Source organism: Ictidomys tridecemlineatus, chromosome 1, assembly GCF_052094955.1.
Source record: "Ictidomys tridecemlineatus isolate mIctTri1 chromosome 1, mIctTri1.hap1, whole genome shotgun sequence".
Lineage (NCBI taxonomy): Eukaryota > Metazoa > Chordata > Mammalia > Rodentia > Sciuridae > Ictidomys > Ictidomys tridecemlineatus.
In genome coordinates, this window is record NC_135477.1 from 90,972,877 (window position 1) to 90,991,956 (window position 19,080).

At 39.9% G+C, this 19,080-nt stretch overlaps 1 protein-coding gene across 3 annotated transcripts in view; it reads left to right on the top strand.

The window, feature by feature from the left end:
• Positions 1–19,080, top strand: part of Rasgrf2 (Ras protein specific guanine nucleotide releasing factor 2) — a 244,732-nt gene that overhangs the window by 123,591 nt on the left and 102,061 nt on the right. For 2 of the 3 annotated variants that reach the window (XM_078044465.1, XM_013366590.4), the window contains exons 13-17: positions 4,342–4,424; positions 8,950–9,198; positions 9,938–10,326; positions 16,220–16,348; positions 18,928–19,017. In XM_078044465.1, coding sequence (XP_077900591.1) covers positions 4,342–4,424; positions 8,950–9,198; positions 9,938–10,326; positions 16,220–16,348; positions 18,928–19,017 — 940 coding nt within the window. The remainder of the gene's footprint in view (positions 1–4,341; positions 4,425–8,949; positions 9,199–9,937; positions 10,327–16,219; positions 16,349–18,927; positions 19,018–19,080) is intronic. The other variant, XM_021724529.3, reaches the window with a different exon arrangement.

Below are 19,080 nucleotides of genomic sequence, written 5' to 3' on the forward strand. Positions count from 1 at the left end.
ATCCAGGGATATATTTGCTGAGTTTCCAGATTCAGTACTCACTCAATTTCCTTTTTCCCTTTTTTTACTTGTACTCAAGGTATTTTGTTTCACACTGTCAGAGTCTACTCATGGCAAGTTCTTATGTGGTCGTGAACCATCAGTCTGTGTCGCGCTCTCAAGCCTGTTGCAGTCCTGTGATTGCTGTCTCAGGACCAGTACCAGGCAGTCTGATACCCTTCTAGTCCCCGACTGCAGCCTCTGTTCACTCCTCCTTTTTTGCTGCTACTTCCAGATGAATCTTAAAACTCCTCTTCTACCACATCCCAGTGGCTTGCTGTTAAACATGTGAGCAAATTAAAAGGGTTAGCTTGATTTCAAGGTCCTATTTGGAATCAGGATTTTCTCTCAACATGCTCATAACTCTTGCAGTACACACTCAATTTCTATAATCCCCAGGGGATTTGAATCCCTAAGAAATTGGAGTTAATTAAATCTGTCTTCCAAGCTCCTGTCCGGGATGTGGCATTCTTTGTGACCCAATCTCTGCCTCCAGCCACCTCCTATGCTCACCCTCTCTTCACCTGGGCTTCACTTACAGGATGGCTGTCTCTTTGAAGCTGTGTGGGAGCTCTGGGCTGAGTGTGTGTGGACTCGGCAGATTCTCACCTCTGTTCTTGCTTGTGTAGTCGTCCTAGGACTATTGTCTGTATAATTATGCCATCTGCTTAGAATGTTAAGGGAAACTGAAGGGACGTTGTTCATTTTCTGCAAGTCTCACCAAACATCACCTCTCCACTTATCCAGTTTCTGTGCAGATTACCCAAGTGGCACCTTCATTGTGTCCCAGAGACACTGAGGGTAGAAAGAAGTCTAAGGTATATCTGGGAAGGTCCCTGGAGTGAAGTATCTCTTCCTCCACTCCCTGGCTAGGTACAACCTCTTTTTCCATAAAACCTTTCCTACATTTCCCACCCAGCCATCCTACATAGCTTGATAGAAACAAAAATAATGTTAATCCATTTTTTCCCATTGGGACTAGGAAAGTGAATGAATTTGAAATGACTTGCTTTATCTTTGAAGCTCCTTCATATATTCCCCCCACCCCCATCTCTCAGAGCTCAACTGTGTCTTGTTTCGTAAATCCTTAATAAACGCAAATGTAAGACAATCTCCTCTGCCATATCATGAGTTCATCTTCTTGGAGCTTTTTGAGAATTCAAAAGACAGACTGGTTTTGATTAAACTCTGTGTCATTCAAAAGACAGCTGGCCATACTATTACTTTTAAACATACTTGCTTCTGAAAAATTTAAAATTGCCTTAGAGCAGTGGGTCATCTTTAGTTTTTACCTTTATTTTTCTTCTTCTCTTGGTTTTATTCAGTAACTCACCAGTTTTTGTTATTTATTTCTTCAAAATATTCATCTTCACCCCTTCCTCTTTATACCCATGATTCGCCTCATGGGAAGCATTTACTGACTCTGATAATCCCAGTTCCCATTCATTCCTCCCCTTTTGCCAATGAATACCTCCACAAGACCAGTTTAGATCTTTCAAAATAAACCAGGTACTTTGAAACACTCAGTGTCTTCCCACCTTCCAAATTCTAGATTCTCCTTTCCAGAACCTCACTTCTTCAGCCCTCTCTTGCTCTCTTCTCCCTGATACACACAGGTATCAGCTGGCCTCACCTCTTCTGTCTTCCATCTATGTTTCCCACTGTGCAGTGGGGTCACTGATGTATATTTTCATCAGACCCTGATTGAGTGCTCTCAAATAGAGGTGGTGTGGCCTTTTTTCAGACCCAAGGATTCCCATATACTAGCAGCTTAGCTCCCTGGTGGAAAACTGACTATGTAACTCACTTTCAGGACTTTGGGGAGAATATCATTTTAGACTTCCTGGTCTCAAGACTGACATGAACTAGAATGAGCGAAGCATCATTTATCCAGCCTGCAGAAGACAGTGTGGACCCTTTTCTGAAGCCTGTGTTTGGAAGCAGACCAGCTGAGGAAGGATGGGGCTCTAGATCATATACTCTGGGGCTCACCACTAGGGATGTTCATTTGGAATTTCACATTTCAAGCAATGTTGAGGGATTTTACAAAAATGGTTTTGGTGAATCTTGTAGTCACTTTAACAATATTATTGAGGGCCCTGTTCACTACATTAATTGAACATTTTTTTTTATGAGAATCCATGAGATTTTTTTTCCCCTCTGGTCTCAGACTTGGATTAACTGAATTTGGGGTAAACTGTGACTCTTATAGCTAACCATGTATCCCTCTTTGTGTTGGCTGCTCCATAGTCCGATTAATTTTGAGGACTACTTAAACTAAGTATTCCCAACAATAAGGAATGCGTGCAGTCCAGGCTTCATCCTACCATTTTCCAGATTTCCTCTGATCTCACCTATCTTGCCTTTTGTTTTATTATGTGTTTTTGTAATCTACCTTGTTTGAATAAGATGGGGTATAAATTCACATATAAGCACATCTAACTAAAGTTGTAGTGAGATAATTTATTATTTGTTTATTTTATTTTAGTGGTACTAGGGATTGAAACCAGGGCCTTGCATATGCTAGGCAATTGCTCTATGGATGAGCTACCTCTTCATTTCTTTTTATTTTGATACAGTGTCTCAATAAGTTGCCTCTTGTGAGCCAGCCATGGGCTCTGTGTGTGAGCTATGCACATTTGAGCACATATGGGGACTGAACTGACCTTGCTGCTATGACTGGGCTGTGTGAACTATGTGTCCTTTTTGCACAGCACTTGAGGTGGGTGTGGCTTTCCAAGCTGTCAGTCATTTTGCTGACCAGCAACCCCTGGAAACCCAATCCCTTGCCTTATTTGGGTTGAACTTTCTCAAATGTCTTTCTCCCCTAATAAATTGGGTTGCAGGCATGCTCTCTGTCTTTTGCCTACCTCTCTTGACTCCCTTGTGGGAGCTGGGGCCGAAGAGCCATCACTGAACCCCCAGAAAGGTATTTTCAGTCACTCATCGCTGCAACTACCTAGGCTGGCCTCGAACTTGAGATCCTACTGCCTCAACCTCCTGAGTAGCCTGCATTATAGGAGTGTATTACCATGCTTAGCAACCATAATTATTTAGATAAAAACATAACTCACAATTATTTCTAGATACTATAGTTTGAGGAAATGAATTAAAAGGAGCTTTAAAATATTCTATTTCTATAAGTTAGAATCCTTTATATCTAGTAGTTGAAACACTAGCATAAGATGTGAGGAAAGTAAATTTTAAGGAAAAGAAAACACAAAAATGGTTAATAGACTAAATAGACTGACAAGTTAGGAAACACCAAGGATATTCTAATACACATTCTCTCTTTTATGGGACATTGGGTAAAATGTCCTGAAATCAGGACCTACGTGAGGTAACACTGCAATCAGCTTCTTTGTACCACTGAATTGCAATCACAAAGCACTACATGGTATCCTTGTGACTAGAAGCAATTTCTGATTTTAAAAATTGTTTACATTTTTTTCATTTTCCTGTTTTGTTCAAAGGGAATATTTACGATTCAAAACAAATCCTTCTCTAACCCAAAGTCATTGCAGAGGAAAATTGTAAAATTGATTGGGCACAGATATAAATAAAGAAAACAGAAAATTAGCAAAAGTTCCTGATTTCTCCCCTTAGAAAAAAGATGTTACAGGGCTTTAAGCATGCCAGAAACAGTAGAACTTACACACTGCCCCCTCACCAACTCAACATGGTGCCAATAGAAACTGCTAGACAAACTAGTAAAATGTGGGAATTTATTGGCAAAAAGATACCTGAGAAGTGGGCACAGAGCTGGCTGGTGAGACAAGATGACTTCCATCCAAGGAAGGCACCGCTTCTAATCTGACTACTCTATACCACCTCTGGTGGCAGAAAGTGAATTTAGCAGGGACCATCAGGATCCATCAGAAGGTATAAAAACCTCCCAAGTCGTGTTGTAATTACCAGAGACTTGTTAAAATGTGACATTATGGTCAGAACTGTTGGGATACACACTCTGAGAAAATATATATCTATTCACATATTCACAGTATTTGTCAGGCATTTGGTAGATGCACGGCTTTGAGATATGGATATTGAATCTGTTCATCAATGTGTAATATTTTCCTGCTGTTGCTGGTGTGTGTGTGTGTGTGTGTGTGTGTGTGTGTGTGTGTGTGAGAGAGAGAGAGAGAGAGAGAGAGAGAGAGAGAGAGAGAGAGAGAGAGAAAGAGAGAGAGACATATACAGGTGAAAAATGAAATTGTGTTTTGGCTCTAAACATTTCTAGGAATATAAGATCTGTCTAGATTTTCGCGTGGGTTTTAATTGCCTATTTTTTTAATTTCACAGTGTGTGGACAATATACGATGTAATGGTTTAATGACTATAGTATTTGAAGAAAATTCCAAAGTTACTGTGCCACATATGATTAAGTAAGTGCAATAATCTTTTCTCTCATGTTTTAATCAAGATCAAATTGGCAGGGAATGTAAAACCTTGAATAAAATAGTCATTTTAATAGAATTCTTCTTATTGAGAATGTTTGCTGACAGTCATGTGATAATTCATGTTATGCCGTTATAAATAGCAAGGTTATCAAAATGGTTTTTCACATTCATAGTTTATTGACTTATAGGAAAGAAAAATTGTTTTTCATACTGTTACATACTCCATCACTCAGGACAAAATCCTATCAAGATGTTCAAGTTTAATATAAAATATCAAAGTAGTGACAGCCAGATGTGTCTAAGGTCAGAGGGTGGACCAAGGTGTGGCTGATTACATGGCATCCTCCGAGTGAGCATGAATCATATTATGCAGATTTGGCCATGGAGATACATTTAGACTTTGAACACATCTAGCATGAATCAACTGGCTTGGCCATGGTACCTTCTGTCCTCTGCCTTTATCTGCTTTGGTCCAGAAGCTATTGACGTAAGGGCTGCTATCCTTCTGTAAGTGTCTCAGCAAAGCAAGTCTTATATCTTAGAGGGATCCCGAAGAATACTGTAGTTTACACTGAGAAGTTACATCAATATGTGCTAGAACTCTCTAGCGAAATGTATTACATTTCGTCTCCATATACTATTTTGTTTTCAAATTCAGAAATGGTTTTGGGAGTGTTTTGAAATGGACCAAATTGTTCCTTACTTTCATTTTTTTTATTATTATTATTTGCTTTCCCAGTTCCAAGAGTAAAGTGCATTTTTTTTAAAAAAAAGCAGTTTGGTTATATTTTGCAAAACAATAGGTTTTTTGAAACCAAGAACATGTTTGACTTTCTTGCCTTCTTGTGTGGATATTTTGATGTCTGACTTGTTTATTCTAAGACAGTAAATAACATTAACTTTGGAAGGATAACTTTCCTCTTCTGACAGATATTAACTACAGTTAGCATGATCCTTGTGGTACAAGTTTGAGAACTTGTTGCATCAGATGAAAGCAGAGTACATAATATTAGTACAAAAATAGCTATAGAAAAAATATCATTCAATTAAGGAATGATATAATTTAAAATTATCAGTCAAATCTTAAAATATTTCGGGAAGGGCCATTTTAAAACTCTAATGCAAAAGTTCCTTTTGCATACAATTTTATAAGTTTTTAATTTTTTTTAGAAACACCAGATTATTTAAAAATGTATGATGCTAAGATTAAGAACAGAGCTGGGGTTGTGGCTCAGTGGTAGAGTGCTTGCCTAGCATGTTCGAGGCCCTGGGTTTGATCCTCAGCACCACATAAAAATAAATAAACAAAATAAAAGTATTGTGTCCAACTACAACTAAAAGATAAATATTTTTTTTTTAAAAAAAGATTAAGAACAAGTATGGAGTGTGAAGACAGAAGGTCCAAATCATGACTTAAATTTTGGATTTACATCATTGGGTTTAGATTTTATTTTCATTTTTTTAAACCACAGGATTCCAATTTTAATTTTTCACAAAATGATACATAAGATTTTTGTTCTTTATGAAAAGTATTGGTTGAAGGTTACACAGCCATGAAAGTCCAACTGCTTTTGAGACAGATGTGTGAGTCAGAAAGCATAGCTTAATTATAACCCCTACCCCGATGGCAGCTGCACATCCATTATACATGCATTGTGTTGACCTAAAAAATCTATACTGTCAGGTGTGGTGGCACACACCTGTAATCCCAGATAATGGAGTGGGAGGCTGAGGCAGGAGGATCACAAATTTGAGACCAGCCTGGGCAACTTAAAAAAAAATAACAAAAAAGGGCTGGGGATATAACTCAGAGGTAGAGGGCTTGCCTGGCATGCACAAGGCCCAGCCTGCAAAACACTAGAACAATAATGATGGTGATGATGATGATGATGGAGGAGGAGGAGAGATGGAAGAAGAAACCTTTAGTTTTGTACCTGACCAAGTTGTGGCTTTTGTGCCCACAACAGCAGTCTTACCAACATCCATGTCCATTTGCACCACCACTTTCATATACAAACCAAGATTTGGTGCCTTAGAGTATGCGATACTTAAACGAGTAGGAACTGCTCTCCTGCTAAGACAAGATCCTGTCTCTTGGGCTATAAGGATTTTCTTTTTTAAAAATATTTTTATTTTAGTTATTTATTTTTATGTGGTGCTAAGGATTGAACCCAGGGCCTGGAACATGCTAGGCGAGCACTCTACCACTGAGCCACCTCCTCGCCCCCTCATAAGGATTTTCTATTAAAGCTAAGAAATCTACACTACACTAGGTGTATTCCTCAAGCAGAGTTAAGTTTCATATGTTTACTCTTTCTAGTTCTCCCAGCTTCTTTGAGCCTGCTTGTCCTCAATCAGAGGAAAGAGTGTGATTTTGCTATCTCCATTCCACCTTAAATTCTGTATTTCTGCTTCCCTGTACATCTGTCTTCCTGGCTACAAGCCATGAAAACAAACAAACAAACAAAAAATGTGTTTCAGAGTTAAAAGAAAAATTATCCTGTTGGAACCATGTCTTGTTATTGACAAGGCAGCACTTTCTAAGCACTTACTTCCTTTTAAAACTTACCAATTATAATAAATGATTTGGTTTTGATCTCTTGCTATTGCTTTTTATGTTTACCAAAATGGAGTTGCTGTGATCCTAGGAGACTTAAGTAATGCATTCTATCTTTCTTGATTGTCCTTTGGGAAATAAAGTAAATTCCAGTTCAGTATAATAAAAGAAAATTAAGTAATTTCATAATATTTAATTTCTTTTCCTTAAAATGAAAACAGTCATAATTTTGAAGGACAATGGCATAATTAGTTTAATTTAATTTTGTGCTTTTGGAAATATGTTTTTTTTCTCCTAGTGTTTTGAATAAACTAATTATAGTCAAAAGATGCAAAGCTCAAAACTCTGATTAGAATGCAAAACCACTTATTAGGTGAAAATATCCCTTTAAATGATGTCTAGCTAAGGCTGTTTTAAAAAATAATATTTGACCTCAACTCTCTTAGAAAATTGAGGTTTTAGGTGGAAAACAATGGGAGAAAAATTGGTTGTTTTCACTAAACCATCTTTGGAATCGATTGATGGATTCAAAAACATCACTCAGGTCTTTTTACAAATAAGAAAGAACCAGAAAAATAAACTTGACTGAGGGTTACATAGTGAGTGGCAGAAAGAGCCACACTATTTTCAACAATCTTAAACAAAATGCACTTGTATATTTCTAAGATCAATAATATGACTAATGCTAACAGGCTACCCTTAGTCAGTTCCTCAGCAGGAGTCAGCTGGTCATTTAAAATGCTCTTTCAGGCCTTCAGAAGAAGTATTCCCACCTGCACTGAGCATACTTTGGACTGGGAAGTTTCCAGGAGCAAGCTAAGAAAGCTATTGATTCCTCTCTAATCAAAGGAAATAAATATATAATTTAACATCCCTCGAAGTGCCAAAAGGGCTAATTAAAAGTGCTCACAACAAGCCAACTGATTCTTAGCAGGCAGTTGGCTCACTGAAAGTCACTGGTGCCATATCATATCCTTTTAATTAAATGGTGAAATCCAGGACTTTGCTGATTGCTTGTTACATGCAGCAATGAAGGGGAACAAGGGACCTCAGAAGTGGAAGTGAAGGCTACTGGCAGTCTTCATGGTCCACTAGAGAGGCTGCCAGGTGGGAGATTCCACAGAATGATAGAAGCAGGGTATTGCATGGTGGCAGTGGTAGGTATTGTTTAGGGGAATCTGTCTCAGATGCTATTTTTTAAATGAGAACATTTTTAATATTGCAGAATATTGAAAACATATGAAAATGTAACATTTTCACTTATAATTTATGATTTAAATTGCATTCTGAAATTTTAAATACATTTATAAGCCAGGAAGAATGAAATGAATGAATTAGGCTTTCAATTCAAGGAGTTAGGAAAAAGAATGAGACTGACCTAGGAAGAAAGTATAGGAAAGAAACAATTAAGAACAGACAGTAATCAGTTAATACAAAGAACCAAGGTAGAGTTGATAAATTAAAGAGCCAATTACAGAGGCCAAATGCCAAATCATATAGCAGTAATATCTATGTCTTTTCCTCCTCAGTGTGTGTTTGGGGTGTCAACTGCTATTTTTTAAGCATGCTTCTGATATTTTAAAGCACAATTCTCTTTTTAGGGCATAAGAGATGCTTTTCCCCTCCTTAAAGAGGGCTTTTCGTTTTCCTAATAAAATATGGTTGAACTAGAAAGAGAAGGAAGCCACACAGTGAAATGAGTTATTATTACATCCTCCACAATTAATTCTAGCCTTCCTAAATTACAATGACTTAAAATATTCCTAAACATACCTGATGTTTTTGTGGCCTGCTTTTATGCCTATATGTCATATCTGCTTGTATGTCTGTCTATCTTCTTTTGAATGCAGTGGGAAGCCCACACAGGAGTGAGTTTATAAATGCTGGAGGACTCAGTGGCCGAGAAGGGAACCTTATCCTGGTTTGGTTAACATGTCCCTGCTTTGCATGTAGGTCTGATGCCCGTCTTCATAAAGATGATACAGACATTTGCTTCAGTAAAACCCTTAACTCCTGCAAAGTGCCCCAGATCCGTTATGCCAGCGTGGAGCGTCTCCTGGAGCGGCTGACTGATTTGCGGTTTCTGAGCATCGATTTCCTCAACACCTTCCTGCATACGTATCGCATTTTCACCACGGCCACTGTGGTGCTGGCGAAGCTCTCTGACATATACAAGAGGCCCTTCACCTCCATCCCTGTCAGGTACACCGGGTTTGCCCTCTCAGTTCCTGTGTCACTGTCCACATGAACAGCCCAGGTCCTCAGAGTAGCTCCTAGGGCACTCACTGGCTTGCTTTTGATCTCACTATGTCCCCTGCCCCATTGGAAGGTGATAAGTAAAGGTCACACATAGGGGAAGAAGTTGAAAACCCTGAAGTTTCCAAGTGGCTTTTTCTTGCTTTTTAAAAAATATTTTTATTAATTATCAATGGACCTTTATTGATATGTGATGCTGAGAATCGAACCCAGTGGCTCACATAGGCCAGGCAAGCGCTCTGCAACACTGAGCCACGACCCCAGCCCCTTTTGCTTGCTTCTAACTATTTGGAAGCAGTCTATACATTAGACTATTCTATTTTTTTGATGTTGTACTTTTCATACTTTAATATACATAAGAATCAGCTGGAGGGACTGTCTTATTAAATTACAGGTGATTCAGTGGGTCTAGAGTAGAGCCTGGGTTCTGATAAGTGCCCCAGACACTAGCTGCTAGTCTTTGCAACCTCAGTTTAGTAGTAAGGGTTAGACGATGACTAAAAGGTGTCTGTGTTCCTTTGGCAGGTACATGGCCCACATGTGACATTTAGGTTAAGAAAAATGCAGTAGTAGAAGTGTGATGGTATCGTAGTCTTTAAATGTAGGGAGCATGTTCTTGGACGACAGTGGGAACATCATCATCACTAGGCTGCAATCTGTTAATAGTGTTTCCTGTTATTTTCAGGTCACTGGAATTGTTTTTTGCTACCAGTCAGAACAACAGAGGTGAACATTTGGTGGATGGAAAATCCCCACGTTTGTGTCGCAAATTCTCTTCGCCACCACCACTGGCAGTGTCCAGAACATCCTCCCCAGTGAGGGCCAGAAAGCTGTCCTTGACTTCTCCCTTGAACTCAAGGATCGGAGCCTTGGACCTGACCACCTCCTCGACATCCAGCAGTCCTACCACCACCCATAGCCCCGCAGCATCCCCACCGCCGCACACTGGTAAAGTACCCTTGGATCTTAGCAGAGGCCTCTCTTCTCCAGAGCAAAGCCCGGGATCCGTCGAAGAGAATGTAGACAACCCCCGCGTGGATCTGTGTAACAAGCTAAAACGAAGTATCCAAAAAGGTATTATGCAGCACATTGACTTGATCACACCCACTTTTGCTGCCACCTGCTTCCACACCATTCCTTCTGGAACCTTCCCTCCCTTTCTTCACAGCATTTCTACTTCCGCATAGAAAGTAGAATGGATACAATAGCTAGTTAGAAGAGAACATTCCTGTAGCTTCCTCCAGCCCTTGTGGAACCGGGAACAGTTAGTTCTCCTCATTCCCTACAGTCAAAAGGCTCGCTGTAGGCAGTTGTCAAGGGAGAAATAGTACATCTGGGTGATGTTAGCGGAAAGTTCTTGGACTTTGGTGTGAGGCTGGCTGGCTAAAGAGCCTACCAGGCTACTTTGTGGAGAGGTAGGATGTGGGCACCTCCATCCGTGACCTTGGCCCTCTGCTCCTCCTCCACCTCCATTTCTGCCCTAAGCACCTGTACTGCTCCCAACCTTTCCCTGCTGAGCATGGTCTAGACTGGAAGCACAAAGATGGCTTCAGTTTAGTCAAGAGGGCAATGATCCATAGCATAGTATTGGTATTGGGAGAAAAATCAACATGAAGATAGTCTCATTTATCCTTGACATGGCCAAATGGTTTTTTAAAATCTGGATTAGATATATATGATTTTAAATTCTCTAACAGCAATCCATTGCTCTTAGAGGAACGTTCTTCCGCCAAGGCTTTCAGATCTTATGAGACTTCAGTGCTCTCTCCCTCTCCAATCCCTGCTCTTGCCAGTGCCCCTCATCTAGTGGGCTTCAGTCACGTTGATTTCCCTTTTGTGTCTTGGGGACATCTTGCCATTCTGGCCCAGGCCTCTGCCTGGGCAGCCTTTCCCCACTTGAGCTCCGTGAACTCTGCAACCTTGTCTGTCTTATTCACTCCTGCTTCCTCAGTGCCTCGGCCACTGCCTGGCAGGAAGTAAATTTTTGTTAGATGAGGGAATGAAGTAAACACTCTGGGAACTAACTCAGGGTGCTTGGTGTGTCGCCATACCATCCTCAGCTTGGTACAAGTGGGGATTAGGCGGCGATCCTTACAGCTTTTAAAATTCAGCGTTTCTGTGATGCAGATCCACATTGTTTCACAGCCAAATTAACAAAGAACTTTTTTTTTTCTCACTGTCTAATATCTGATTTATTTGTTGATAACATAAAAATTAGACAACAGACCAGACAAAGTGTTCAGATTTCAAGGAGGATCACCAGATGGGCCCTGGCTTTTCTACCTGCTGGAAGCATCTATGTGCTTTCTCACTTGGATCATTTGAATAAGCTTTCCCGAGTGAAGTATTTGATGGAATTTTAGCTGGAGTGGTTGTCATCATCAACAGTAGCACCCTTTTTAACAAGAAATTCTTTAAATTGACAAGTTAGCAACTATGGAGGAGGAAAGGGGGAAGATAATTAAAAAGTCATTAGAACAACAAGCTTCAGCAAAATCACCATGGATTCTTCTCAGAAATAATGAGGCGACGGCAAGCTGATGAGAGCGTCAGCTGCCTCATCCAGCACCAGGGCTTAGGCAACACTGTGGAGGGATGGCTTATTTCCACCTTCCCTGGGGCCAAGTGGCCTGGGAAGTGTGGGGGTTTCCCAAAGTGTGGAAAGTTCTTTCTCCTCCTTTATGGGATTGCAATAAAGAGAAGGAGAAATCTCAAGGTAAACATGGATCCTCATGTTCTTTTGAGTTAGGGGAGCTTTAGGGACAAGCAGATTGGTGTCAAATGTTAGTAACTCTGAGGGTGTGGTGAGATAGCTCCTGGGTCTGGGATGAGATCTGTTGTTCCATGTGGCAAAGTCGTTAAGAGTCTCTGTGCCAAGTACTGTGTGTGCTGGAGTTCATAAAGGTAGTGTATGGTAAATAGGATGGCACCCCGACCCCTCCTGCTCTACTTATGTGGATAATATAGACACAACTCTAAGAGTAGATGATGCAAGGGGCGTAGACAGAGTGCTCTGGAAGTGGAAAAGCAGGGAGAGCATACCTGGCTGAGCAGAATTGGGATGTGTCTTTGACGTGAGCCAAGAAAAATAGACATGGGTATTGGAGGGAGGAGATGGGCCATCTTCTGGACAAAGAGCAAAATGGTCCCCCCAACCACATTTCCAAGTGCCAGAGACATCACTGCTCCTGAAGGGGTAGTTTTTGCCCTGTTTTGGTGTCATGGTCAGCCTTGTAGAGCAGCCCCTGTTATTAGTCTTTTTAGGGCTTCCTAGTATCAAGCAAACTTACACATACCAAAAAAAAAAATGCACTTTCCTTTGTCTCTTTCTCCTTCTTACTCTCTCAACTATTTTCAAAGTAAGATTGTTTAGTAAAGTACATTCACATTAGAACTCTAGAACTTTCTCATTTTGTAAAACTGAAAGTAAACCCACTGAATAATATCTCATTTCTTTGTCTTCAGGCCCCTGGAATTGACAGTTCTCTCTACTTTTATGAGTCCAACTGCTTTAAGTAGCTCATATGAGTGGAATCACACAGTATTTGCCTCAAATGATTTAGAGTTAAGTTTTTCAAAGAGTTAATTCATGCAAATTTTCATAGCTCAGAAATGTCATTTTGCAGTTCCAGGTCATGTTAAATGCTGAGCTTCTCCTACTCTGGGTAATGGGGAAACACCAAGATTATGCACAGGTGGGGTCCATGGTCTTTGATGAAGACCACGTAGCCAAACTCTACTCCAGAGACACCAGCTTCTCTGCTTCCTGGGCTTCTTAGGCACATCCACCCACTAACACATCTCCCCTTAGCTCTCATTTTTACCATCATCTTCCCCCAGAACCCCCACTAATTCTTCCATTAAGCTCTTCGTTCCTGTCTACTTTGATCTTTATTTCTTTTCCCTTTCTATAGCTGTCTTTCAATTTCTTTTTAATGCATTTATTTCCCAACGTACCTAGGAATATTAAAGGTGGTAGTACAAAGAGACACATGGTACAACTGGATTAAAATAAAATAGGTAAGAAAATCAGGCAATGGGGGAAAAAAGAAAAGTTATGTGAGGACAGGGGTATGGCAAGTGGCCCTCAACAGCCACTGGAGCTCCCCTAAGTTTGGTTCTGAGCTTCTCAGCTGACAGAATAGAGACAGGAATGCAATCAATTACACAATTCATATCAAAACCAGGAATAGATTGGTACAGGCACATCTTTCCTTGCTATTGAAACTTGGAAAAGAAAACACTGTGAGTGAAAAAACAAAAATGCTTAGAATGAAGACTGGATTATGGTAGATCTTTGGCATTCTCCTTATAGGTAAACAATAGACCTGTAGACTTAGTTTTTTCTTTCATTCTGCATTGGCATAAGGGCAATACTGGCCATGAATAGAATTAGGGAGATCATGGATGACCTCTTCAGCATGTCTAAAAGGTGTGTGTATGTCTGTGTGTCTGTGTACACATGTGTTCTGTCTGTGGGAGTCATGAGGGCTGCTCTGTTAATCCTGTTGTCTAATCCTGAAAATTCCAGTTGGCAAAGAAAAGGGTGGCGCTGATCTGTCTTTAATTTGAAAGATGTTCTCGAGTGCTTTGCATAATGTTAACAGTTAAAAGTTGGCGAACTTGAGTAAGAATCCTATGCCAAGAGTTGATACATTTTCTGCTCTTCATTTCAGGATACAGCCCCATACAATCTCATTGTGTAATACCTATGTTCCCATGAGGTCCATCCAAGTCCATTGGTCTTTCTCACTGCTATCCCCCTAGACAGTTCAGAGCATGCGCTTTAAGGAAGGCTAATTTCAGTTTTATTGTCACGGCAATGATAGCGCCAGCATTGTAATATTTCTGGCAAGATAACTTGAAATGACATGAAGGAAAAGCAGAGAAGTAGTATATTTCCCTCAAAATGAGACAGGTAATAAACATTTTAGGTTAAAAAAAGTTTTAGTTTTCCCCCAACCTAGTTCCTAAATCTGTTGCAGGTTCCCCAACATTCACTAGTGCCCTACCTTCCTGATACCAGGCATTCCCCCACCTTCTTCTACCTCAGATGTTTCTAAAAAGCTAATCTCAGCCTGACTCAAATTCCACCCAATGATGGATTCTCAATGAAAGACCAATGGCAGACAAGAAAGCAGAGCCAAAGGGCCACTTGCTGTATTGGGGCCCCACACACCCTGGCATGCACTCAGACCACGGCTGAGCAACTTGTCCATAGCCCACGGCACCAGTGTCTGTTTCTGTGTTCTCAGTTTGAAAATTGCCTGCCTGTGGGCTGAACGTGCTCCCGATTTTAGCATTTGTTTGGAGCTCACATCTGCCCACTCATCTTGCAGGCAAAGCTGTTTGCATGGAGCTGATTGAAAGTGAACAAGCCAGAAGGAAATGCTTCCCCACCCCACCATGCTAGCATGGTTTCTTCTCCCTGTAGGTGCCTGTTAGCTAGCGGTATTATTCTCTGCTTTCCTGCTCTTTCAGGGAATTGGGGTTCTGTTTGGTTGTCTCACTAGCAAGTTTTTTGGGTTCAGCATATTGCCGACTAAAGATTTTCTCATTGGTGTAAGAAGAATGAATGAATGGTTGGATCAGACCAAGGACATGCATTTGGTATTCTGCTTGCTCTTACAGAGCAGATGCCTTCCATTACTGAGTTTTGATGGAGCTATTTAGAAAATAATAAAACTAACAGCTAAGCACTGATTTTTTTTGTCTGCATCTTGCATCTTTGCCAGCTTTCCTATAATTATGTCATTCAAGGAAAGATTCTAACCATTTCCCTTCCCCAGCTCCTCTGAGTTGCTAAAGTCTGAAATTGTGGCCATATTTCTAAGGGAGTAAATTATATGCAAGTGTAAAAATGTCTTTATATGAAGTCATTAGGGATTTTGTACAGTTAGTTAGTGAAATCTTGAATGGGATGAAAAGAGAAGTAGTTCAGCTGACCAGGGTAATGAAGATTAGTGGAGGTGAAAATTAAATTAGATCAGTAGGAGTTAATGAACAGCCTACGGAAAAAGAAATGGAAGAATTGTTAGACCTTTGTTAACTTTTTGGTAATATATTTCCTTGGAAGAACATACACGGAGTTATAGTCAACAAACCAGTGGAAGGGGTAAAGAAATGTCATTAGCAGTAGCGTTAAGTGTGACCTCAGAATGATGGGACTTTTATTCTAGGGATATTAACTACAGTAAAGAAGCTCAACAGTTCAATTAAAAAATTTCCACAGGCTCTTATTTATCTGTAGCTATAGCTCAGAGATACCCAGTAGAACTTTCTGGTAGGATGGAAATGTTCTGTACCTGTGCTGTTCAATAATGTAGTTGCTAGCCACAGATGGCATTGAATGGCATTGAATGTGGCTAGTCCAAATGGACAACAGAAATATTTCTTTAATTTTAGTTAAAATAAATTTACATAGTTATATTTGGTGAGTGCTGCCATTTTGGACAGTTCAGCTCTAGATCTCTTAAGAGCTCCCAGAATTTCCTTGGGCAGGCATATTGCTAGAAATTCAAAGTTTGGTTCCCTTAAGAGTGTGACCAAGGCAAAGAAGTAATGAAGTCCTAATTTGAATCCTATTCTGCTTTATAATCTGAAAAAAGACCCTCTTTCTCTACTCCAAGAAAGCCAAACATTCTGGAGGGCAGGTGATCCATCGCTTACCCCCCTGTTCTTTTTAACATCTGTTTTTGATTGGACGGAAGGGACTGGCCAGGGTCAGCTAGGGTCAGCCAGGCTCAACAAGGCTGGATGGATACCATTAGAGAAGATCCATGTTTAGTTTTAGTGTCATTAGCATTCTGTTGTGAAGAATGCCCTGATTTAATACTAAAGTCCTTTAAACTGTAGACTAACATGAAATGCTCATTATCCATCATGTACTTTTCCATTCCCATGCATGATACTAACAAGAAGCTCTGGAATTCATGGCCTGGTTGTTGAAATCTCTGCTGTTTTACAGCAGCAGTCTTGGAGTCTGCCCCAGCAGACCGAACAGGAATGGAAAGCTCCCCAGCAGCAGATGCCACAGAACTTTCACCTTGCAGGTCCCCCTCGACTCCCCGGCACCTCCGCTATCGCCAACCTGGAGGTAAGAGCTCAGAAAGGCACTCAAATAGAAAAGTTGTTTCTGGTTCTGAATCTCTGCTTTGCCTTACTGTTTTATTCCTCTAAGTACATTTTAGTATAAATTGTAAAATCTAATTGGAAACGAATAATGTAACTGTAGGACCAAAGAGTGGGAAAATAAATGATTAGAGAGTGTATCTTCATTTTGATGAATATTTGTTCTCATGATTGCTTTGCATTTTGTATGGGATAATATGAATCAGAAGGCCTGTCTAGCTGATGACTAGGAATATCAGTGCCATTTTACCAAAACATGGCCAGATTCTGATTCCTTGACATGAGTTCAAGTGTAGTTTATATAAATAGGCTCATCTGGGATATCACGATTTTGGGAAATCTTATTAATGACACTCTTACATCTAAAATAAAGTTTATTTGCATGGGAACCAAACATTATTACTACAGGAAAAAAACGGTATGTTTTGTTTGTATACAGTTATGAAATTTGTAAAGCATGATCCTATAATTTGAAAAATAAGAGAAAAAAGTAAGAATCTTTCATATTCTCATTTTCCCCACTCACTACTCCAATAAATAGATCTAAATAACAGTTGTTTTGAAAATATTTTTATCCTTAATCCAATTATTTCAAATCAGAAGAGAAAATTATACAATTATGAAACAAGATTCACCCCAAGGTAACTCTAGTAAAATGCAGAGGCATTTTTTGACTTTCATATTCATGCTTCAAGAGCATTTTGGCCAAAGATAAAGTGCATGACTCCAAGTGGGCATTTCATTTGTGGCCTATTCCATTGGTGGAAGTTGACTCCAAAAACAGCTAGAAGGGTCAGGGATAGGTGTTTGTCAGAAGGTTTACCTTGATGGATGTCAGCTTCCAGGGCTTTCAGGCTCCTGGTCAATTATGGATCATTCTGCCATTTAGGTGTTTCTGGTAAATGAAGGTGACAAGCTAGACCTTCCTGGCATGTCATGAGACTACTATGGAGTTAGACGAATCCTTCTACTATTCTTAGAGCCTTGGTCAACCCAGGTTTTGGCAGCTTCTTCACCATTGCCATATAGGGCAGGTCCCTTAGGTTCACTGCAACCTAGAACAATTGTGATCAAAGCCCAGGGTAGCAAGATTCTATCAAAGCAAGAGTTAAATGCTATTCACTCTATTACTCTTATGAGAGCTGTTTTATATTCTTATTATGTGTTTGTATTCACAAATAAAATTTTAATTTACATAAAGATTATTTGAAATTATCATCCTTTTCATGGCTTAACTGAACTCCCCTTTTGTGGGGATTCTGGGAATTGAACCCAGGGATGCTCTACCACTGAGGCAGGGTCTCACTAAGTTTCTAAGGCTGACCTTGAATTTGACATCCTCTTGCCTCAGCCTCCTAAATTGATAGGCTTACAGGTGTGCACTCCCTCCCCCCATGCCCGGCTAACTAAGCCCTTTGTTTCTTCCCCAATATGACTAAATTATATAGACAGGAATTTATGAAGGAGACTGAAATCTGTGATAATGTGGTAGATCCAAATGGGAGAGAATAGCACCTGTTTCCTCATTGTCTAGCCAACATTTCGCCTCTTTACCTATCTACATGCCACCTGCTTTTGTGCTTTCATTAAGCAGTACTTTGCTTCTTTCTTTATTTAAAGCATACCTGTATAACTTCAGGATCAAACTAATAAAAATTCTTCAGATCAGAATCATAGCAAAGTGTCTCCACTAAAAGTCTAGGGGAGGTTGAATCAGCATTATCAGAAACAGATTCAGAAATGAAAGGGGCTGTGAAGACTGCTCAGGCCACCCTTTCCATGTTAGAAGAGCTACACTTAACACTTCACTACTTTTAAAGGTGTTTTGGAAAGGTAATACTATCAATAAATGATGTAGAATCTTTTAAAAAATATTTTTTTATTGAGATATAAGTCACATACTATAAAATTCACCCCATGAAAGTGGATAGTTTAGCAGTTTTTGTGTATTCACAGGGTTAGGCAAACGTAACCACTTATTAGTTCCAAAACATTTTCATCACCCAAAGAGAAACTCTGGACCCAACACCCACTCTTTATTCCTGTCTCCCTCCAGTCCTGGCAACCATGAATCTACTTTCTGTATGGACTCACTTGTTCTGGACATTTAATATGAAGGCAATCATACAATATGGGATTCTTTGTGATTGGCTTCTTTCCCACAGAATAATACTTTTTGGATTCATTCATGTTGTAGCATGTATTAGAACTTCATTCCTTTATTATGACTGAGTCATATTTCCTTTTTGTTTATCTGTCTGTCAGCTGATGGATGTTTGGTTTTTTATATTTTTTGCTACTGCGAATAATGCTGCTATGGATCATGCACAAGTTTTTGTGTGGATGCATGTTTTCCTCCTCTTGGTTATGTATCTACAGTGTAATTGCTGATGTACAGTACTACTGTTTGCCTATTAGTGGGGACAGAACAGGGCTTTGGGCCCAACCCTTCAACCAGTGTAGGATTAAAAATGAGAATTTTCATTATAGAATAATGTGCACCTGCCTCTCATCTTTTCTTTTCCTTTCTTTTAAAATAACCAGGACAGACAGCTGACAATGCCCACTGCTCTGTTTCACCAGCTTCTGCTTTTGCAATTGCCACGGCAGCAGCAGGACATGGGAGTCCACCAGGTGAGTAAGGGGAGCATCTGCGTATAGACACACAGCAATTTATATTAAATCAGTGGCCACTGA